This window comes from Ylistrum balloti, unplaced genomic scaffold, assembly GCF_031769215.1.
Source record: "Ylistrum balloti isolate Yb309-2 unplaced genomic scaffold, AGI_CSIRO_Ybal_v1 Utg369702, whole genome shotgun sequence".
Lineage (NCBI taxonomy): Eukaryota > Metazoa > Mollusca > Bivalvia > Pectinida > Pectinidae > Ylistrum > Ylistrum balloti.
Window position 1 is genome coordinate 491,204 of NW_026781932.1, and position 24,105 is coordinate 515,308.

The 24,105-nt window shown below is 35.2% G+C and overlaps 2 protein-coding genes across 4 annotated transcripts; one reads left to right on the top strand and one right to left on the bottom strand.

The window, feature by feature from the left end:
* Positions 1 to 3,404: 3,404 nt before the first annotated feature.
* On the bottom strand, positions 3,405 to 18,643 carry LOC132565206 (uncharacterized). Of its 3 annotated transcripts, XM_060229837.1 has the most exons (19): positions 18,539 to 18,643; positions 17,052 to 17,357; positions 16,227 to 16,392; positions 15,856 to 15,975; positions 15,208 to 15,336; positions 14,440 to 14,574; positions 13,801 to 13,960; positions 11,107 to 13,453; positions 10,523 to 10,563; positions 10,022 to 10,087; positions 9,269 to 9,508; positions 8,179 to 8,331; positions 7,305 to 7,456; positions 6,878 to 7,007; positions 5,808 to 5,892; positions 4,922 to 4,972; positions 4,214 to 4,297; positions 3,828 to 3,979; positions 3,405 to 3,729 (listed from the first exon to the last, which is right to left on the bottom strand). In XM_060229837.1, exons 1-19 carry the CDS (start codon positions 18,550 to 18,552, stop codon positions 3,650 to 3,652), a joined length of 4,611 nt encoding a protein of 1,536 aa, XP_060085820.1. In that variant the 5' UTR covers positions 18,553 to 18,643; the 3' UTR covers positions 3,405 to 3,649. The 3 variants fall into 3 exon arrangements, with proteins under 3 accessions (XP_060085820.1, XP_060085822.1, XP_060085821.1); XM_060229839.1 differs by lacking the exons at positions 15,856 to 15,975; positions 16,227 to 16,392; positions 17,052 to 17,357; positions 18,539 to 18,643 and adding an exon at positions 15,772 to 15,805; XM_060229838.1 differs by lacking the exons at positions 3,405 to 3,729; positions 3,828 to 3,979; positions 4,214 to 4,297 and having other exon boundaries at positions 4,964 to 5,033.
* A 331-nt stretch (positions 18,644 to 18,974) lies between these two features.
* Positions 18,975 to 22,771, top strand: LOC132565218 (enkurin-like). The gene is made up of 4 exons (XM_060229854.1): positions 18,975 to 19,044; positions 19,535 to 19,680; positions 21,202 to 21,431; positions 22,093 to 22,771. Exons 1-4 carry the CDS (start codon positions 18,980 to 18,982, stop codon positions 22,408 to 22,410), a joined length of 759 nt encoding a protein of 252 aa, XP_060085837.1. The 5' UTR covers positions 18,975 to 18,979; the 3' UTR covers positions 22,411 to 22,771.
* The last annotated feature ends 1,334 nt before the right edge of the window (positions 22,772 to 24,105 follow it).

The window sequence follows — 24,105 nt, forward strand, 5'->3', positions numbered from 1 at the left end:
AATATCCTTGCCACTGGTAAAAAGACATGATGAATTTAAGGTTGTACACCAGGAGCTGTATTTACACAGAGAACAAATATCCTTGCCACTGGTAAAAAGACATGATGAATTTAAGGTTATACACCAGGAGCTGTATTTACACAGAGAACAAATATCCTTGCCACTGGTAAAAAGACATGATGAATTTAAGGTTGTACACCAGGAGCTGTATTCACACACAAGAGAACAAATATCCTTGCCACTGGTAAAAAGACATGATGAATTTAAGGTTATACACCAGGAGCTTTATTTACACAGAGAACAAATATCCTTGCCACTGGTAAAAAGACATGATGAATTTAAGGTTGTACACCAGGAGCTGTATTCACACACAAGAGAACAAATATCCTTGCCACTGGTAAAAAGACATGATGAATTTAAGGTTATACACCAGGAGCTTTATTTACACAGAGAACAAATATCCTTGCCACTGGTAAAAAGACATGATGAATTTAAGGTTGTACACCAGGAGCTGTATTCACACACAGAGAACAAATATCCTTGCCACTGGTAAAAAGACATGATGAATTTAAGGTTATACACCAGGAGCTGTATTCACACACTGAGAACAAATATCCTTGCCACTGGTAAAAAGACATGATGAATTTAAGGTTGTACACCAGGAGCTGTATTCACACACAAGAGAACAAATATCCTTGCCACTGGTAAAAAGACATGATGAATTTAAGGTTATACACCAGGAGCTTTATTTACACAGAGAACAAATATCCTTGCCACTGGTAAAAAGACATGATGAATTTAAGGTTGTACACCAGGAGCTGTATTCACACACAGAGAACAAATATCCTTGCCACTGGTAAAAAGACATGATGAATTTAAGGTTGTACACCAGGAGCTGTATTCACACACAGAGAACAAATATCCTTGCCACTGGTAAAAAGACATGATGAATTTAAGGTTATACACCAGGAGCTGTATTTACACAGAGAACAAATATCCTTGCCACTGGTAAAAAGACATGATGAATTTAAGGTTGTACACCAGGAGCTGTATTTACACAGAGAACAAATATCCTTGCCACTGGTAAAAAGACATGATGAATTTAAGGTTGTACACCAGGAGCTGTATTAACACAGAGAACAAATATCCTTGCCACTGGTAAAAAGACATGATGAATTTAAGGTTATACACCAGGAGCTGTATTTACACAGAGAACAAATATCCTTGCCACTGGTAAAAAGACATGATGAATTTAAGGTTATACACCAGGAGCTGTATTAACACAGAGAACAAATATCCTTGCCACTGGTAAAAAGACATGATGAATTTAAGGTTGTACACCAGGAGCTGTATTAACACAGAGAACAAATATCCTTGCCACTGGTAAAAAGACATGATGAATTTAAGGTTGTACACCAGGAGCTGTATTCACACAGAGAACAAATATCCTTGCCACTGGTAAAAAGACATGATGAATTTAAGGTTATACACCAGGAGCTGTATTCACACACAGAGAACAAATATCCTTGCCACTGGTAAAAAGACATGATGAATTTAAGGTTGTACACCAGGAGCTGTATTCACACACAAGAGAACAAATATCCTTGCCACTGGTAAAAAGACATGATGAATTTAAGGTTGTACACCAGGAGCTGTATTTACACAGAGAACAAATATCCTTGCCACTGGTAAAAAGACATGATGAATTTAAGGTTGTACACCAGGAGCTGTATTTACACAGAGAACAAATATCCTTGCCACTGGTAAAAAGACATGATGAATTTAAGGTTATACACCAGGAGCTGTATTCACACACAAAGAACAAATATCCTTGCCACTGGTAAAAAGACATGATGAATTTAAGGTTGTACACCAGGAGCTGCATTAACACAGAGAACAAATATCCTTGCCACTGGTAAAAAGACATGATGAATTTAAGGTTATACACCAGGAGCTTTATTTACACAGAGAACAAATATCCTTGCCACTGGTAAAAAGACATGATGAATTTAAGGTTGTACACCAGGAGCTGTATTCACACACAGAGAACAAATATCCTTGCCACTGGTAAAAAGACATGATGAATTTAAGGTTATACACCAGGAGCTGTATTCACACACTGAGAACAAATATCCTTGCCACTGGTAAAAAGACATGATGAATTTAAGGTTGTACACCAGGAGCTGTATTCACACACAAGAGAACAAATATCCTTGCCACTGGTAAAAAGACATGATGAATTTAAGGTTATACACCAGGAGCTTTATTTACACAGAGAACAAATATCCTTGCCACTGGTAAAAAGACATGATGAATTTAAGGTTGTACACCAGGAGCTGTATTCACACACAGAGAACAAATATCCTTGCCACTGGTAAAAAGACATGATGAATTTAAGGTTATACACCAGGAGCTGTATTCACACACAGAGAACAAATATCCTTGCCACTGGTAAAAAGACATGATGAATTTAAGGTTATACACCAGAAGCTGTATTCACACACAGAGAACAAATATCCTTGCCACTGGTAAAAAGACATGATGAATTTAAGGTTATACACCAGGAGCTGTATTCACACACAGAGAACAAATATCCTTGCCACTGGTAAAAAGACATGATGAATTTAAGGTTGTACACCAGGAGCTGTATTCACACACAGAGAACAAATATCCTTGCCACTGGTAAAAAGACATGATGAATTTAAGGTTATACACCAGGAGCTGTATTCACACACAGAGAACAAATATCCTTGCCACTGGTAAAAAGACATGATGAATTTAAGGTTATACACCAGAAGCTGTATTCACACACAGAGAACAAATATCCTTGCCACTGGTAAAAAGACATGATGAATTTAAGGTTATACACCAGGAGCTGTATTCACACACAGAGAACAAATATCCTTGCCACTGGTAAAAAGACATGATGAATTAAAGGATGTACACCAGGAGCTGTATTAACAATTTCTTGATATTAAGAGAGTCGTTGATTTCAGAAAGGAGGAAAACATGTTTAATGACAAGAAGAGGTGTGATTGGAGATCAATTGTATCACTGATGATACTAATCTCCACAACAGTCAGTGGAACATTCCATTATTTTGAGATTGATATAGTAACATTTTGACCTGATATAGTAAAAATGACCTTGACATTTTGACCCGAAAACCTATCGCGAGCAAGCATTCCCTTTTAAAAAAGTAGTGTATGCTGTTTGAGAATGATTGGTCAAGCTTTACTTGTGTTATTGTCCAGAAATTGTGATTCAGACCAATTCTCAATTTACAGTTGGTGACCTCGAAATCTGACCCCCAAAGCAATCCCAAACAAGCAATCCCAGTAAGAAAAAGTATGTGAAGACTGAGTTTGCATTATTGTCCAGAAATGGTGACACAGACACAGGGAAGGACAAATGGACAGCAGCATTATAATATTTCTTCCATTTCCATTCTACATTAGTGAGAAGTTATGTACATATACCTCTATTGTGATATAATGGGCAATATTGTAGCTCTGACAGGTATAAATTTGGTATCAACCACCTCTGGTAGTAAAACGTACCTAGAATACTTCAGTTATTCATACATCACTTTTATGTCAGGAATATTTATATTATGAAAGAAAATTGACATGTTGACATTTTTTATTTTTCATTTTTTCATTTTTCTTTTTGTGTGTTTCTTCTTCTTTTTTCCTTTGTTCTTTTTGGGCGAGACCCACGATGAGTAATCTGAAAAAGCCAAATAAATATATAAGATAGTTACACTTTGAAACACAAAACATCTCAGCAAGACGGTCAAGACCACACAAACAGAGACTGATACTTGCCTGCAGGTTCAAAGGTCGCAGGTACTCTTCCTCTTGCAAGGTGACTAGGCAGAATGATGGAGGGGTCTACAGGTAACCAAGGTACATTGCTCGTGTTGGATGTGTTTGTTGTCATAAAGCCAAAGTGTTGAAAATGAAGGTCATATGATCCACTGCAAAATAAATTTCATGAACCAATAAAATGTTTGCTCTTAAATTTCCTGCTTTAAAACTATTTATATTGATTATGAATGATGAAGAAAGCAGCTCACTATTTGTAATCCATAGAAAAAGTTCAATTTAGTAAAGCTTACTTACTGTTACAAAAATTATAGACTAAACATTTTTCCAAGCATCTTCTGTCTTTTCATGATAATTTTTTGTGTCTGTTCTTTGTTAATACCCACCGTTTTTTCTTCTCTGTACATTTTTTGATGTTGCAGTTTCTATCGCCTGGTCCATGGTGAAGTAGGTACTGGCCTGGGGACTGTCTGAAGTCAAATTAAGTTTTTAAGAGTAAATCTTTATGCAGGAACGAAAATGGAGCTCCTGACGAAACTGGCGTTCTACTAATGTAAAACTTTATCATTGTTATATGGCAGCCTTTATGGCCGTCTTGAATGTGACAACATGTTATAGCGATAGTGAAACTCTTGTGTGGAAAAAGTGATTCCCTTGAGAATGGTAGTGATAACAAGAATTTCAAGATGGCCACCACACTAGATGTCACAAATTTTGTATATTTCAATTCGGGACATTTGGACACTGTTTTGTTTAACCAGTCATCGCTGTAATGTTATTCGAGAGATTTTTCCGGACCACTACTTTGTTATATATTAAATTCTATTGCAATTCCCTGAATTATTTTACAAACTTTTTTTGCTCTGTAAAATACCAAAATAAGTCAGCAAATATATAAATAAATGAAATAATGTTAAGCATACATATAATTTGTCTATCACTCTGTGTATACATTACTGATGAGTGGTATGCAGAAATCGATGACAACAACGTTTTAAAAACTTAAAAAATTTCATCAAAAGCAACCATTCTTAGCAATGAATCATAAAAAGGCCTTGTAAAACATCAAATACTCTCCTGTGTGCAATACTTACTGATGCAGCTTGTGGAAAATATTCTGTAACATCAGAAAGATATCCCCAGGCCTGGAAAGAAATAAGGACTTGATAATCCTCTGTTGTGACAGAAGACCCATGTGGTTCTCATCTGTAGAATGTACATTTTCAGTGTTCAAAGACCTTTATAGAAAAAATTCCCCTCCTGTTAGCAAAATTTGAGTTATAACCTTGATATCAGATTCTGCATGTTGGTGATCATGTGACTTTGTTTTAATGCCATATGATATTTACATTAAGCACCAAAATGCAAATTTTGTGATATAGATTTTTGCATGATTCCTATTCTTGTGAGCCAATCAGTTTATTTGTTGACTTTTTACATTTCCGTCTCTTAAATATCGGCTGTGAGCCAATCAGCTGACTTGTTACATATTGTAACCCTGGTAAAATACTAGCTGCAATATACCACTCGGCTAGAGAGAACTTCTCTTTAGCTCTATTGGTTGAGCGTCAGACTAGTAACCCAGGGTTCCCGGGTTCAATTCCTAGCAGAGGCATTTAGATGAAAAATTACCTCTGTTACATTGGCGACCATGTAGGGACACCGGAAAAGTACTTAGCCATGCCCCACCAGCATCGCTGTAACCCCTGGAAACTCGAGGACGAGATATTTTCTGGAGGGGGAGTATGTAACCCTGGTAAAATACTAGCCTCAATATACTACTCGGCTAGAGAGAACTTCTCTTTAGCTCGATTGGTTGAGCGTTAGACTAGTAAGCCAGGGGTCCCGGGTTCGATTCCTAGCGGAGGCACTGAGATGACAATGACCTCTGTCACAATATCTAAATGTCTGCTGTAAGCAAATCAGCTGACTTGTCACATACCTAAATGTTTGCAGTTAGCTAAACAGCTATTTACATACCTAAATGTCTGCTGTGAGCCAACCAGTTGATTTAAACTTATTTCCTCCAGAGCGATGAGTTCTGACTTTAAAGGATCAATACGAGCTGGAAAGATAAGAATTTACCTGAGGTTAATCTAACTTCAGATCAAGTTTGTGCTGCAGTTTACATGTATGTTTTCTAATACAGTGTTCTTCTCAAGCTAATGGCTGGAAACATACAAATTAGTATCAAATAAGTTTGAAATAATTGCAGATTGTTATGGGATGTTTTTCATCACTTCTTCCTATTACCACATTTGCAGATGATTAAACTGTTTAATTCTTGGTTCAGTAAGAAGTGGTGAGTCAAATAAACAAAACGACTTAAACTGCTACAGGCTAGAATATCCACGTATTTTCATCATGCTTTTTATCAATTCAAATGTTAATAGCAAATATCATAATGGGCAACAGAAATTAATATCATTATTCCAAAGTCATAGACTGAATAATAAATTCTTGCTTGTGTGGTATCAAAACAGGTTGATTTTCAATTGAGGGAATCACAGCCAGAGCTTGGCAGCACCCACCATTGGTTCATGTAAGTTTAATGTTTTCTTATGTGTTGGATGGACAGACATAACAATAGCATGTTTAAAACATTAAAATGTTTGATTATTAGTGTATTTCCAATGTGAGATTTCATTTGACTTCACGACAAAAATACAACTGAAAGAAATGAGAAATATTTCCCATTTCTGTCTGTCACTTTTTTATGACCAAGTAATTTCAAAAGAGGAACCAATTTAGAAAAGAAAAAACATTTTCTATATGAGAAAGCCGAGTGCATTACTAGCAGGAGAACCACAACATACATGATCTTGATGGGATGTTGGTTATTTGAGAATTTCTCCAACTGGAGATTTATCCTGTCTGGATTTTCTGAGAAATGTGAAGACTTCGATTTTTTTTCTGGCTAAACTTCAAATAAGGCATATTAACAGCAAACAATTTCTATAGCAAAGGAGAAATTATGTCCTTAGTATCCTGAGAAAAGCTATCCACCCAGAGTGGGGAATGGCGAGCCATACATAGGAGATATAACTTACCTCGGAGTAGTTTACAGTGAGGTCGGATATATCCTGAAATCCAGGATCTACACATTTCACTGGCTGTTGTCTGTTCCAGGCCTTCCGATGACTGGTATTCCATCTTTGTACATATATGTACTTTGGACAACTGATAAATATCACACAAAAATATAAGATAGCTAGACAGGATGTCTAATAAACACACAAATTTTTAAAAATCTTAGTATCATTTGCTAAACCTGAGCCTGAAGATATCTCCCATCCGTCACAGTTGTTCTTTGGTTAAAGTAGTGTTAGAGGCATGAAGATTATAAACCATTAAGGAAGATTCTTTTGTCTCCTTTCCTATTCTCCCCATTTCTCTGGTTCTCAATTCAAGAAACTTGTGGGCTCATAGTCATGTGAGCCTACAAATACAGTAATACAATTACATTAAAACACTGACCTTCTGAACATCGTCTCTGATGGTACCATGGTAACCACATCTGACCACAACCTGGAAACCACCAAGTGACCAAAGATGGTAGGAGACATTAGAATGACTGTCGGGCTGTTTGAATGTGGAAGTATTTGATTCTTGTGATTGACATTGGTTATCTGTAAAATACAAATTTATTTAAACTGAGTTGGTTACTTAAAGGTAACGTCTTTACATAAAGGCAAAATGTATAAAAGACTGAAGACAAAACTATAGAACACAAGAGTCTACAGGATCTTGATGTCGATCACATGACTGCAATGTCATTTCGTGAGTAAACTCATATATTATTTTAGTGATGAACCCCATGTGACAATCATATGACAACAAATACTAACGGGTTGTATTGTGATGTTACAACAGAAAGCACATCAAGAGCCAAGATAACTTTAGAATAACATTAAAAAGATTTGAAATATTTCAAAAATTTTGTAGATGATGCAATCAAAACAATCTTATAATAATTTTGTTTCAATTTCAAAATGAATTTGTGATACTCATCATAATTTCAATCCAATCAACAAACTAAATACGTTCAACTACAAACAATGGATGGAAGGAAAAAATGGTGAGTTCATGGCTTCCTATATCAAATATTGTTTTCTTCGATTTATTTTGTGATCAGTATCATAATTGAGTAAACGGACCCCAATTTAATTATGAACTTTGAGTTTGTGTAATTATTTTGACCATGACTAATGTTTGACCCCTTTCTGACATGGTGAAATGAATTTGGCCCCAAATTAACCAATGACCTTTTGACCTGGTGTGAGAAATGGAAGTTTGCTCCGACTCACCTATAACCTTTCGTCAGAGTGTGAAATGTTTGATCCTGACTTACCTGTGACCTTTTGACCTGGTGTATGTAGCATATCTTGCATGCCCTGCAGTATTGAGTCAAAGGTGCTGACCTCTGCAGTTGACTTTTTAGCTGCTGTCTTTGGACCAGAAGTCTTTGTTGCTGTAGTGGTTTGTTTTTTATTTATAGGTTGTTCTGTAATGAAAAATATATTACAGTATCAGTAGCAATATATTTCAGAATTAAACCCATATTTTCTGTATTGTTTAACATGTATCTGACCATTGCTTACATTTTGAGGTAATTTTGTCATTGTTCTAAACTAGTGTTATTTGTGAGAATTATCTGTCCTTGTTAGTATTTGTGAGTTATCTATCCTTGTCAGTTTTTAGTGCGTCATCTTAACTTGTGTTTGTCTGTGGGTTACTTGCGCTTTTCAGTATTTGGAAGTTATCTGCCCTTGTGTGTATTTGTAAGTTATGGTAGTAATACACAGTTTCTCGGCTAAACACAGGTGATATTTTTGTTCATTAGATTACCCAATCATAAAGGTTTAAATTAAAATTTGACAAATAAATCCTTGCTAAATTTGGTCATGTTATCTTGAAGTAGACAAAGTGGGATTAACCATTTATCAGAATAGCATTACATTGGAGATTCCTATTTGGGCAGTCTCGAATCTATCTACACACCAAAAACTAGCTTTACAGGAAGTAAAATTTTCCTAGTTTTTACAAGTAGTCATGTTGTGACGATATTTTGTGTTGGAATTTGCTGAAATGGAAGTAGTTTGTTATTAATAAGACAGGTGATCAGAAACAGCTGTTGGAATTAGTAGTATTTTTGAACTTTTAGAGTTGGTAACCATAGCAATCACATGTCACAAATCAAGAAACTTTTGATTTACACAATTTTAATTTCTCTATTGTTAATGTAATTATGTTGTTTATGAATATATTTACATGTAAAGGTGTATTTTTCATAACCAAACTGTTTTACATGTATATTTCAAACAGGACTAATAATTTCTGGAAAAATGCAAATGAACTATTTCCTGCTACCTATAAGCCCTTACTTGTATTTGTTGGTTATCTGCCCTTGTCAATATTTACATATACTGTTCAGTAATTACCTGTCTTTGGTATCATGGTTGCCACAAGTCTTGGCTTTACTCTACTGACATGCTCCTCAGCTGCAGACATATTTACAGAAGATCTTGCCATGGAGGCCTTGACCTTTGAACCTATCTGGGATGAGGAGTTCCTTATAACTGAGCTGTTGTCCATATCCATGTCCTCAGTCTGTATTGAGTCTGTCTCATTTTTGGTAGAACCAGTGTTAGTTGTTTCTACAGTTTTTTCTGGTGCTTCAACTTTAAGAACAGAACCAACAGACAACATTTTTAAAATTTCTGCTAAACATGGGTCTTTCACTTTGCTGTTTGGTTAGACTCTCTGAAGTCATACAATAGTCTCAATGATCCATTTAACATAATGAAATAAGAGGTCCATCAATATGATAAAGACATAAAGGGCCAAACTACAATTTTAACGCCCAATTAACATGACATTTAAGTACATGGTATTCTTCCAAGACTATTATAACAATAGTTATACATTCGTCCTAATAGTCCATACAATGTTATAGTTATATATATATGCTCAAATGTGACAAAGCCATAAAGACAATGTAGGCAAAGACATTGACTCAAATTACTTTCTTGTTTGCTGAACAGAAGACAAAGAAAGGCTTCCGATGCACCTCGGACACCTAGACAACAACCATTTCCCTATATGTTTAGGAAACTTTAAATCGCTTATGCTGTAAACCTTACAGAAACCAATATCTGTTATCATCATATAAGAAATTATGTACAATGGCCTACCTTTTTGTTTCGGAGGTCTTCCTCTTTTCTTTTTCAGTGGGACAGGATTACTTACACTATCTTCACCTACAATAGAATATTGATGAAATTTTACATTAAAAGTCTATTTAGTAAAGGTGTACATAACTCAACTTAATTTTCACTGCATTTGCATGGAGACAACCCCTGTCTGGTTCTACTTTAAACCAGAGCAAATCATCAGATCAGATAATCACTCCTTCTAACTGGGTAACCAAAAAACAGTTTTTGATTTTGAAGATCCAATCTTAACAATGATTTTTTGTGTAAAGAAACTTTTTATCTCTCAACTTATCAAAGTGTGAAAAAACAATATTCAGAAGTAAGATCTTCAAAGAACCGTTTTAAGGAACTTTTTCAGCAGAGCATTTGCAAATATTGTCTTAATTAGACTGAGAGACTGAATTTCATGGAATGTCCTGATAAACTTCTTGTACTGGTAAGAAAACCTAATGTTTAAAGCAAATTGTTTTCCAAACTCACCATTATTGGGAGGTTCTGAGTCTGTAGGATCATGTTGGTGTCTGTATGGATAAATAGTTTGTTAATTATCTAGTTATATTTTCTCTCATAACAAATGTGTGTATCACATTGATAGAATTTCTCTACTCTGTGTAATACATACAGAAATATTTGTCTACAATACAAACAGGTGATTGCTTATTTGTTCTGCCATATAATACAAATCGTAGAGGTGAACTCAATACATTATATCCAATATAAAATGAATGGTGTCACCTGAACATGACACTGGAGAGGTGATAAAACACCTTTATGATTGTTTAATAAATGCGGAACAAAGCAGCCATTCAACGGATAGGATAATAGATTTATATTTTCCCTAGTAACAATGGAAGCCCTGAGGTGTTGAATAAAGTACTTTCAGCAGGTTGATGAGGTATGCCAATGTATAAAGAAAATTGATCAATACTCTTTACCTTGGTGTGATCGCATTAAATTCAAGTACATTTGCATTTAAGAATTTTCAATTTTGTTTTGTTTTCTTAATTTAAATTTTGTATTTCCATCAGAATGATTTCCCAAATTGATATATGAAATTATCTCACCTTGATTCATCTTGTTCACCTGGAGAGTTTGAAGGTGGACTTGACATTGTTTTTTTTGGACGGCCTCTCTTCCTCGTGACAGGGAGTGCTACCACTTCCTTGATTTTTTCATCATTTGTACCAGTATCTGAGGTTAAGACCTTAGAACTTGTATTTTTAGCACCTTCAGTATTCTTGACCTCAGATTTGCTTGGGCTACTTCCTGCAGATAGTCTAGAAGACCTCCTGGTTACCTTTAAACTTTGACCTTTGTCCTCGACAATGGATACATCCAGTGAGGAACTGGAGTTTGAGTCATTCTCTGGTATCAATGAGTTTGTTTTGCTAACTGTAGACAAAGCTTTATCAGGGGAGATAATTCCAGGATTTTTCTCACCGGATCTGACCTCTGATGAGGTCAAATTTGACTCACTAAGTGTCCTTGACCTTAAATGTCTGTCTAATGTATTCCCATTGTCATTATTTGAATTGTTACCTTGTGTTTTACTGGTCCTTTCAGACATTTTATCACCTTTCTTTTGTTCTTTCTTGACCCCTGATGATGGTTGTTTCATCTGTGTCATAACAATATCTTGCGATTGCCTTGATCTTGTTACCCTTGTCAGTCTACTACTATCTTCCTCAGCAGACTTCGCCTGAAAAGACTCCATCCTTTGTAACGGACTGTTTGTCTTTCCATCTTCAATATTTTTCAGTTGTGATTTTGAATTGATAGCTTGATGTCGTCTCGTAGGTCGGACATCAACTTCCTCACCTGCACTTTCGTCTAATGATGACACATCTATCAGAAGTTTTTCATCGTCACTGTCAAGGTCACTTGAAACAGAAACATTTGTATACCTACGACGACGTGATCGTCTCTGTGCCAGGACTGGACTTGCAGTGATTTCTTTATTATCACCCTCTTGACTGATCACCTGACTCTTGTCCAAGACAACCTCTTCGCATCTTTCTTCTTCTATCTCCAAAGGAATTATAACACAACGTTGAACATCTGGCGAACAGAAAGACTGAGGATCATGTCTTTCTGCACTCATAGGGATTACTTTTGGCCCAAATGGATTTTCTGATGGACTTGATATGGAATCACAAAAATTAGGACTAGCAGGTGTATCCATGGAAACAGGACTAGCTGGGGCATCCATAATGATCTCATGTTCTTTTTCATTGGTATTAAGGTTGGAATCAGTGTTTACAGTGACAGGGTTCACCAGTATACTCTGAGACTTATAAGTATCAGGTAGGTCAATTGGGATAAGGGTAAATGGCTCGTCTTTTACAACCTGACATTCATTATTTCTAACAGTCATTTTTTCAGATATATGACAATCTTCTGCTTCCATGCTTACATGGGTATTAACTTGTTTTTCTGATGAAAGAGGACATTCTGTTTGTGTTTCAATAGTAATATTACTATTTGTTCGTATTTCCATTGTAACATGGCTTTCTGTTGTAGTTTCCAGGGTAACGTGACTTTCTGTTTGTGTTTCCATGGTATCTGTGGATAGCCCCAATGTATCAGAAGATAATGAATATGACTGTCTATAAGCACCCAACACTGATGTAGATTCTGTTGATTTGGCAACTAAAGTGGGTGGTGTCAATGTGACTGGTGTAGATGACAGCTGTGTGACCAGTGTAGACACCTGTGAAACTGGAGATGAAGCAGTCTGTGAGGATTGTGTGAGATGAACATCTGAACTAGTAGATGATGTTGACCTTGTCTTGGAAGAAACAGAATCTTCAATGATACTTTTGTCTTCAATACCTTGTCCTGTCTCCTTATTTCTGCCTTTTTTTGAAATGGTAGATTTCCCCTCAGAAATGCCAAGTCCAAATGTTTCAATATCCTCTGTTGTTGGATCACTGAATATATCCAATGAGCCTTGATCCACTTTTCTGGACACTTTCTTAACATTGTCCACCAAATGTTTCTTTTCACAGATTTCATGTGATGATGTTTCTGTTTTGCTCACAGTACTAACATTGGTACTCTTTATCTCATTTTTCTTCCTCTTTGTAAAAGATTCAAAACTTGAAGTTCCGAAAGTTTCAACGTCTTCCATGGAAGATTTTCCGATATCAAAAATGTCTCCAAGGTGTGAGAGAGGAAATTTTTTTTCTGTTGATCCTTTTTCCTCCCCAACTGATTTTTTATCTTCAGTCTTCCAGGAAGACGTATCTACACACAAACTGTTTTCTGTAGTTTGATCCTTCGAGTGATGAGGACAGAAAATATGGCGAAGTAGAAATTTGTAAAACTTTGTATTCTTGGCTCGTTCAGTGACTTTAGATGGAAATGGTTTATCAATGTACACTATTCTGTGTCGTACCTTCTTCTCATCCTCTGAAATTTATCCAGATTCTTTATTTAAATATAAGATGTCAATTTCAATTACTTCTAAAAACAAGTACTTAATCATCTGAACTGAGCAAAAATATTGTCATGGACTCATCATGTTTGTCATTCATTATTGGAGTACAAAGAAAAACTCATTTAAAATTTTTGGACAGCTTATATTACACAGTATGTTTCAATGAGTCTCAAACTTAGATGGTAACAATCAACAGCACAGTGAAATGGAGTTTTATTGATCAAATTTGGTGGTGAAATAAATGAGTGTAAAATTAGAAATACCTGGATTATTCACCACTTATTAATATGCAAATCATATAAAAGGGGAAATAACTCACCTATGACATCATACTCCTTTACACTAAAGGGCAGTTCCCACTCCCTACTGTAATCAGGGGTGAAGTTGTCTACCAGGCACATGAGGGCCCCAGGTGATATGACAATATGTCCTCGATGTTGGACAGCTAATATCTCGGCATTCTGATCCAAACTGCAAGCCTGTATTGTAATAAACTCACTTTTATCAATCATGGCTTAAAATAACAATGTCAATCCTAACTTTCTCATAAGTTTAAGACAATTAAAAAGATTTCTAAATATTTACATGAAATGATTTGCAGTAACTCTTCCATTTTTGTTTCATTTGATGATCTCATATTCCCTTGAATTAGAATACTTTAGGCATAAAACCTCCATTTGTATATTCTGTTGTCAAATAATAAAAGTATTCAAAAAAACAGTTGTATGATGTTGCAGTAATTCTTTTGGGACACAGGTGTTTGGGCACAGGATTCTAACTCTTCCACTTCAGCTCAAAATAAATTTTTTTTTCTGAAAATTTTACAAAAGGAAATTAACTATTAAAAAGATTGATGGATAGAATGAATGGAGGTTTAATGGAATATTACTGTTGATGAACAAAACGGACAATTATTGAACAGATGGAATAGAACACACATAGTGGTAATGAAAGTGACCTCGTGGTTCCAGGTGGATTCCATCTTTTTGTCAGACCGGATGGGATTTTCCTGTCTGACTGCAGCTGCATCTACAGAAAGTTGATGTCTTCGATCATATGTAACAGTGGGAATGATCATCTTTGGCACAGAGCCCTGCAAAATTGAATAAAATCAAGACTAAAACCTCAATATTGAGCTCTACCACTCATATCTGTAATATTGATTTTCTAATTCGTTTGTGCATCACTCGAAAAAATTGCAATTTACAGAAACAATCAAACTGGTCATGATCTTGACTGAAAATGTGAAAATTTTCATCAATGTTTTATTCAGGTCTTTTTGTAAATTCAATTATTAAGACAATTAGAAAATACTAGTGATGCGTAAATGCCCCCTCTTCCATGCATGTAAGTTTCACCATTTGATGAATTCGAATTTGCAAAAAGTTATCAAATGTGACCTTTGACACTGACCTTGACCAATGTAGACCTTAACTTCATGATTGTGTGGGGTAAATGTAAAACAAATCTGTCAAAAGTCTTTCAAAATACTGCATTGATTTGTAAAAGGGATATGACAGAATAGAGCTAGAAGGTAGTATTATATGATCAAAGTCAAAGGCAGAGGCATCTAAAACGAAAGGAGGAGGAAATTTGAAAGATATGTGCAATCATTTTCTTCTGTCTGAGATCGGTGTTATGAAAATGCATCACAACAATTCTTGGAACAACTATCAGAGCCTTTCCCTGGAAAATGTATCAAACCTTTGTCATTATTTACACGTACCAGATGAAGAAGAGGTTTTATGTAGTTAAGTTGGGAAGCCTGACCGGTGCCCTTTAGGGTAAAGCTACTAACAACATTGTACTGACTTGGGTACAACTCCACTTCCTGATGTTTGGCTGACAGCCGTGCCTGTAAAGAAGGAAAGTTTACAAAAAAAAAAACCATTACATACATGAGTTTGCTAAATAAAAATTTTGAGAGAAGAAATTTTCAAAAATATCCAAGTCCATCTTCAAGCCTAAAAGCAAAAAGATTTTAAACAACTGTCGACAGAATGATCAAACAATCAATTATCATTTTTTTTATCTTTTGTCGGTATGATAAGTACCAGACCTAAGTGTCTTCATTATTGGGCTGGTTTTTTTTGCAATTTTTGTCATTATTATAATATATTTGACCTGTGACCTTGAAAGTGTATGAAGTTCAACAATAACTTGTTTTGTAAAAGATACTGAAGTGAACAGATTTCCTCCCATGTTTCAGCATTTCTTAGACTGACTTCAGATCTATCTTCATATTTAGGCTCAATCTATAGTAGAGGAGAGGACAAATGAAAATATTTACACTTGCATTGCATATAATCCCCAATGGTCAGAAGCGGTACCTGTCTGATTCAATGTAAATACTATTGTGGATGAGGTATACTACCTCCATGTACTTTCTGGCTGCAGCATCCATGTAGTGATATTCAGCTTGGAGAGCTTTGGCTAGAGACAGGGCATACTTGTGAAACTCTTCTTGCTCCCTCTTCACCACGATCTGCAGCATCTATAGGGAATACATACCAAACATTGAATGCAGTTTAAGGTACAGTGTATGATTGTAGTGCTGCAGAGCAGGTAAGGAAAGATTCGGCAAATCTGATCTGACAATGAAAATTGAAAATAAAAATTGCTCCTTAATAAATATAATAGAACTGAAGGGTTGTGTCAACTGAGAAAACAAGATGATAATAGTACACCCTCTACCCCACACACCTAATACATTATATAATAGTAGGTCCACTAAGACTGAAATACCTTGAGCTTGTTGAGTTCTGTAATTTCTTCCTCTGTTGGGTCAGCAGGAGGATGACAACCATATTTACTGAACAAGGACAGATACATCTTCTGGTCTTCGTGACACAAAGACGACTTCCTTGGTGGTGGTAGTCGTCCTTTGGTGATATGTAAGGCAAGCTTCAAACTACAAAATAATTTCAAACGTAATTAAGTGCAAGCATGCTGCTAAACAAATACCATAACCAAAGGCCTGTTAATTATTGAAAAGAAGCAGTTTATTCTACTCATGACCTTCAGAGCGGTTAAGGTCATTCATTTGAACAAATTCATGTCCCTTTATCCAGGCATGATATTGGCTTAATATCATGACCCTTAGCCTCTTGAGTATCGAGAAAAATTGTGCAAAAATTTTAACACGTTTGACCCCTGTGATCTTGAAAGAGGGTCAAGGTAATTCATTAAAAAAAAAAACAAAAAAAACCAGTGACCCTTTATCTGTGCACACTATTGACCCAATATTATGAATCTAGGACTCTTGGCTATCGAGAAAAAGTTACTAAAAGGAGAAAATTGACATCAGATGAAGCAACGTGACAAAAGCTTACTTGCCCTTCAGGCAGTTGAGGTAGAAATTAAACCCTAATGTTAAAACATTAAGACATGTATTCACATAATGAGAACAGAACCACTCATAGACAGGCTAGGTGCCAGTTGCCACAACAAGAATTACCTGAAAATGGATCAAAATTTATTTATAATTCAGTCTCAGCACACAATCCTCACACCATTTCAATCTCTTTAAAATCAAGAGAAAATTCCATTACCAGTGCAAGTATATTTTACCTTGACTGTGCTTCATCCTCTTTGGAAGAAAATCTGCTTGGTTTTTTGTCATCTGCTGACAATTTTTTGTAGGATGCTTGTTTCACAACTGCTTCCTTTTTCATCTGTGTCGATGAAGCAGATTCCTGTTTAACTTCAAGCACCTTAGAAATATTGATTGGAAAACAATCAACTCCCTTACTAGTTTTTGTATCATGTTCTTCTAGACGCTGTAGAAGGCGTTCTTCAAAACTGATGAAATTGTTAAATATATTGAAGCTTTCTTCAGTGAAGAACACATCTTTTCCATTCTTCAAAGGAACATTCCTAAAATACATCAAAGCAAGGGAGTAAGTGAATATTTACAAAGAAGTCAAGAACATAGGTAGCAGATTTCAATATATATACCTGTTGGTAGCCAAGTACATACCAGTTAAGTAGCAGCCAAGTCAAATTCTCTTTACTAAACCAGCGGATGTATCAGTCTACATAAAGTTTTGAACAGATTTGAGCATCCAGGTTAAGGACACAAATTTTACTTGTGCATGATTACTAAACATTCAATACAATGTCAAATTCTTCAAATTAATGCACACATAGCTTGCTTAACAGCATGACTGTCATAGAATTTCATTTTGAATGACAATATTTAAGAAAATGTTGGGTTCACTTTGACAAAGAAATTGATATAAATCTGGGTACATGGCTGCTTACATATTATATTTATAAATAATGCTCAAGTGCTAGCAAGGAATGTTAGTATGGATTATCAAATCAACAACACAATACTAACATGATTATACTGGTTACCTGGGTCAGTCATATATTTTCAGGGTTTCCATGGGAAAATCTATACAACATTTTGAAGCATAGAAAATAAGATATGTAGAAAATAACTCCATATCTTCGGGGATTTGCATTTAAAAATACAGAAGGACCAAATTTGATCTGAAAAAAAAACCCTATTAATGATATACCCTATGCAAAGCATGCCTCGATAATAACCTTCCTGGCTAATGTGCCAATTATTTAACGGGTTATATGGCTATACCCAGTTTCTGTGTCAATATCCTAACAGGTTATCATTACACACCTACTAGGCTAATATCCCAACGGGATATCATTACCTACTTGCTAGACCAGTAACTTATTGAGTTATTACTATCTAGCTGCTATGCGGATAGTCTAGAGGTTACTTTTATCAAGTTGCTAGGCAAATGGACAAGCAGGTTATCATTACCCGGCAGCTAGGCAAATGGCCCAACAGGTTATAATTACCCGGCTGATGGGTCAAAAACCTAAAAGGTTATCATTATCCGACTGCTGTGTCAATAGCCTAACGACTAAAATAATTATAAACTAAATTTCGTTTTACACTCTACTGCTGTCTGTAATAGTATTGTTAATCTGTGCAAAATCCTGGTCCATCCTGTCAAACCGCAAAAACCGTCGAAACTGGGTGTGTGATAAATTTGTGTGATCGATTAGTTCCAATCAATTCAGCTCACCATTTAAGTGACATGATAATAGGTAGTCATGAGAAACGTAGCTTGAAAATTTCTTAGTCAATTGTTACAGCCATGTGCTACCACATTATTTTCTTCCATTTCTCATATGAAAAACGAAAGGAAAACTCCAAACCGCATCGACAGGAAGTACTATTTAAACCGGAAGTATCATTTTGATATGTAAAATTATATGAACCGCAGTTAATGATTATTTCTTTCAGTATATTTGCATTTTTGCAGTTTTACCATGTACAATATTAATTGTGCTTTTTTTATCCGTGGGGTTGAGTAAAGCTTTTTTATCGAACAAAATTAAAGTGTTTCGTTTCGTAAAAAGCACTACGAAATCTGCATTTCCTGGATACGACGTTGCTAAGAACATCTGACTGTTGTTTGTGTTGTTGCCCAGTTGAGTTTGGTACAACCACAGTCGAACCGAAAATGGAGATGCCATCCTTCTTCGATCTCATTCCCGTAGAGGAAGTTAAGAAACAAAAACAACCGAGGTAAGTTTATCAACATAGATTTTTAGGCGTGAATTAACAATCAAAATATGTCATCAATGTCACTGCTAATTCCACTCACAGCAAAGGCGATATAATCTTGCAGTTCAATATAATTCCATATACTATTATTCATTTTACCATACCCGATTTTATTTTATCTGCTGTATGAAAATTTATGTCGGTTAATATTTATTATTGATCTTAGTTTCACTAATTTATCTCATTGTCAATAATTTACGCATTTTAATACAAAATTGTCGAAATTTTCAGAAGTTGTGATTGAATGACCCATTCATAGATATTACTACATGTGTTAGTCTCGTCAATTTATACACTCATATACATTAGAATTCTGAACAATGAATCTGATACACATTTCTTCGTTTATTTTGTATTTCAAAGTAAATCTGGTTATATGCGAAACATGAACATACTGTAAATACAATAATGACCAACCGATTGTGTACACTGTACAGTTCATCTGTTACAGATATGTATCCAAGTTCAAGCAAACAGTCAAACAGGAATACACAGAGAAGAGAGCCAATCACAAAACAATGGGACAGGCTAAAGTGCCTGTTCCTACCACTGATGATTTCCTGAAGAAGAGGTCAAAGGAACCCGTTCTTCCGGACAGTAAGTTTTCATGTTTATTTATTTAACAGGTTTGGCATCCATTATTACGACAAAGTTTTCATGTAATGTGTTCCTGATATGCTATGTTTTGATCTGGCCAGTGCTACTGATTGCCTCAATGTACCATTGTCATTCCATTTGCATTTGATTTCGTTTTGATAATATTGGGATTTAATGAGTCTAATGCCTGTAAAACAGTTTTTGTTGATGTTACATGAAAATATTATTATACTTGTGCCTATGGGTGTCCAAAAAGTTATCAAACACCCATAAATATGAGCCTGTCCAAGTAGTTAGTTACCAGACTATCTTAATGCTACACTTACATGAGTGTCTTTATATCATGACCCAAAACCTAAGGGTGATGTGGAAACTGGATAATTTTGTGATACAAATTTATATATGATTAAATAAAAGCATACAAACACAAATGGATTTCATTGTATGATATTGAAATTCATCCATCCAATTACAGCTAGAGCCCCAGCAATTTCACACTCTGAAAATGTTATGTCAAAATGACGTGTTCGTTGACAATGATCATAATTTCCTTTCGGCCACACGTATCTGCAATCATATAGGAACTCTTGCCGGTTTTTTCTGTGGTGGATATTGCCTATGTTTCCTCTTGTTCCTAGATTAATTATGAAATTATTCTATAGCTGATCATGCAGTAATTTAGTTGTACATAATATCCTTCATCTGATGATCTGTAAATACATTAGTTGCATACTGTTGACCAAGTTCTCTGCCAAATTTGGTGATTGAGTGAAAATTTAAAGTGGAACCTTTCCAACATGATTCTGCAAAGGATTTAGATTACTTGAGGCTTTGGTTTTTCAGAACGCCCTAGCTGGGGTTCGAACTAGCGACCTGTTGGTTTCTAGCAGGACACCCTATTGCTCGACTTAAGGGAAATTCTGTCTCACTGGCACCAGTTAGAAGACCTGTACTCCTAACTTCTATACTACTCCCTCCTTCACATGCCTTCACCCCAAAAAACAACTACAGATCAGCTCTTAACTTACATAGAAGCATCTTAATCTCCTACAACTTCTGCCCCCTGGACAGGAGAGCAGGACTAAATATAGGAAGAACTTTTCAGTTTTTTACTATATTATTTCTAGTGCATTTCTGACAATGAAGCCAATTTATTGATGAAAAGTTTAAAATTATGTATGTAGCAAAGTCAGGATTAAAGGTTTCTTCGAACAACCAACCAGACAATACCATTCCGTATTTTTTTATTATCAGTGCAAGAGTAGAGCTAAAAATCCTTGTATTACAGGGTGCCACATGTATGCACTAAATAGATATCAGCCAAAATCCAAAAACCTGAAAGATGTGTACTATGTAAAAGCAACATGGGCATTGATGTATAATGTTACTTTATAACAGAGGTAATGTTAGTTTTCTTTGCATTACGAAAATCTCATTTCAGTTGTTTCATGCAAACAAAGGGATATCTAAATGAATAGTTTCTTCATAAAATGAAAATTAATGCAAAAAAATCATTTTCAGAAACTGAATTCAAATACCCTGATGAGGATAGGCGGAGGCCAATAGTACCAGCAAAGGACAATACTCCACTCATGGGTCTCAAAACAAACAAGAATTTCATCACAACCAATGCTGTCCAAAACATTACATCAGTACCAAAAGCCCCTCAAAAGATTTACTGTGATACCAGGATTGGAGACAAAAACCATCTTGAACCATCTGGACTGGAGCCAAAATACATTCATAAAAAGGTGTGCATATATAGTTTTTCTGTGTGAATTCATTCCCTTGAAATTTTCTAACCAAAGAAATAATAATGATAATAATAACACAAAAAAACCTGATTATTTTCTTTTAATAAAATGAAAAAATATGCAGAAAACGTAACTTTAGAAAATTAACACTTTTATGAACTAATTAATATATACAGAAAAAGTTCAAAATTTTATATAGTAAAAAAGAAAATTTTGTAAGTTTTGTAAGTGTAATATAGGACAAGCAATTTTCATCAGGAGACTGAAGAAGTGTAATGATATAATATATAGTTGAAGTAACTTTCCTCTGTACCCTATCCCAGTAAATTATATCCTTCTCAGAAAATATCAACCTTAATGCAACAGTCTGCTATCTCCCTGGAAATTCAAAATTAACACAAAATGTTGTACTTATCAGTTGTTTATTTTTGACAAGGTTTATGATTATATGAACCTGTCAAAGTAATTTTTATTACATTTTAGGTCCAGAATAACCATATATTCACATAAATTGAAGTCCTTAATCATCATAAAAAATAGTGGATTAGAATCATTTTGGTATATCTTTATCAGCAACTGCAACATGTAAGAAAATGGTGTCATTTGTTGTTGTATTGATCAACTTGTGTGTTTACACCTATTATCTTGCGGTTTTCAGGAGTATGGCGATACACCAAAGTATCTTGTAAAACGTAAGGAAGAGATGCAGAAAGCACAGGAAGAATATGATGCCTACATTGCAGAGCATTTCCGTCGAGGTGCGATGAGGTCATTGACTGAAGATGAGAGACGGGCAATATTAGAAGGGCTACAGTCAAACTGGGAAGATATTCATGATCAGTATCAGAGTCTGTCTGTTGTCACAGATACAGCACCAAAGAAAAACCGCAAGGAACGAATGGAAGCACAAATGAAACAACTAGAAAGAGACATTGAAACATTTGAAAGACACAAGGTCATCTACATTGCTAACTAAATAAAAACAAACGGTTAAAACGGTATATAATTTATCAAACACTTCCAAAAGAGAAAATACAGTAATTCCAGGAAGAAACATCAAAGTTTAAGCAAGAAATTATTAAAATATTGACAATGTTAATAGTCCATGAAAATACAGATTCAAAATTGTGAATTTGTTCTTTTGAGTAATATATCCATTGAGTCATCCTTCATAAATGTTCAGACAGTTATGGTTATTGAAGTCTAGGATGAAATGTACCTGGGAAATATCACATGAATGTTTGTACATAATGTAGAAGTCTTGTTACCATAAGGATGATTATTAAGTATTTATGTTCAATAAAACATTTGTATATAACATGTAAATAAAATGTCAGTCTCACAGGATATATAAAGTTAATTTTATTTTCAATAACTGAAAAAGTTACCTTGTTGTCATAATAGAAAACTGGAATTTCCAGAGAAAAACCAAGGCCATGTGGCCAGTATCTGGCAAATGCCAGATGTTAGCCTCAAACTGGAAGGCTAGAAGTTGAGAGCTAGTGATAAAGACAGTTTGATTCCTTAACTTAACCACATATGGCTATCAAGTTGACGAGGGCAAAGAGAGATTGCATCATGTAACCATGGTGTCACTTTAGTCCTTGAATCTGTGTTGTCTATTTTTCAGTAAACACCATGTAATTGTGGCAGTAGTTCATTTCTACTAGTAAAAGATTTTTCAGAAATGTTGCCAAATGCTGTTTCATCGATTTTGACTAAATTGAGTCTGAAGTGTTGTTTGACCAGTAAACTCAGAATCTGCTGTTGGTAAACCCAACAACGACACATTTAGAGACTAACATCAGTTTCATCTGTTTGATTCCTTCTGAACAGAAATCTATGTCTGATCTTACAGCAACACAATCAGTTGATTCTTTATGTTAGTTTAAACTAAATTGAATTCAAGCAAGTACAGTGCCATAGGAGCTCACCAGTACTTTCCTCAAATAAAAGAATACACAAAGATACATGGAATATAACAATGTTTTTATTGACTTAATTCAATACATGTGTTTAATTACATCTGGAATACTTCAAATATTTGTTCAATCTTATATCTAAAAGGGATATGTTATTATTGTGAGCGCCTGAACAGTACAAAACACCATCACTGAGAGCTCCTGAACAGTTCAGAACATCACTACTGAGAGCTAATGAACAGCTCAGAACATCACTACTGAGAGCTAATGAACAGCTCAGAACATTACTATTGAGAGCTAATGAACAGTTCAGAACATTGTTACTGAGAACTCACGAACAGTCCAGAGCATTGTTAAAGAGAGCTCTTCAACAGTACAGTACATTGTTACTGAAAGCTCCTGCACAATCCAAAACTTCATTATTGTGAGCTCTGAACAATCTAGAACATCATTACAATGAGCTTATGGCCAGTCTAGAAGAAAATAACTATGAGCCTTGGAATGGTCCAGAAAACCATTACTGTGAGCTCCAGAACAGTACAGAACATCATTACTGTGTGTTCCTAAACCATCCAGAACACCATTACTGTGAGCTCCAGAACAGTACAGAACATCGTTAATGTGTACTCCAGATATGTTCAGAGCACCATTAATGTGTACTCCAGAGTATTTCAGAACGTTATTATTGTGTACTCAAGAGCAGTTCAGAACATCATTAATGTGTACTCCAGAGAATTTCAGAACATCAT

Bases quoted from the DNA above. Each gene is read 5' to 3' on its own strand.
- LOC132565206 (XM_060229837.1), bottom strand. The intron at 16,393-17,051 runs GTAAAATATACT...ATTATTTTGTAG, and splicing joins GAGGATGAAGCACAGTCAAG to TTTGAAGCTTGCCTTACATA. The intron at 4,298-4,921 runs GTAAGTATTGCA...ATTTGACTTCAG, and splicing joins ATTTTCCACAAGCTGCATCA to ACAGTCCCCAGGCCAGTACC.
- LOC132565218 (XM_060229854.1), top strand. From the start codon at position 18,980: ATGGAGATGCCATCCTTCTTCGATCTCATTCCCGTAGAGGAAGTTAAG. The intron at 19,045-19,534 runs GTAAGTTTATCA...CATCTGTTACAG, and splicing joins AAGAAACAAAAACAACCGAG to ATATGTATCCAAGTTCAAGC. The intron at 21,432-22,092 runs GTGTGCATATAT...TGCGGTTTTCAG, and splicing joins CAAAATACATTCATAAAAAG to GAGTATGGCGATACACCAAA.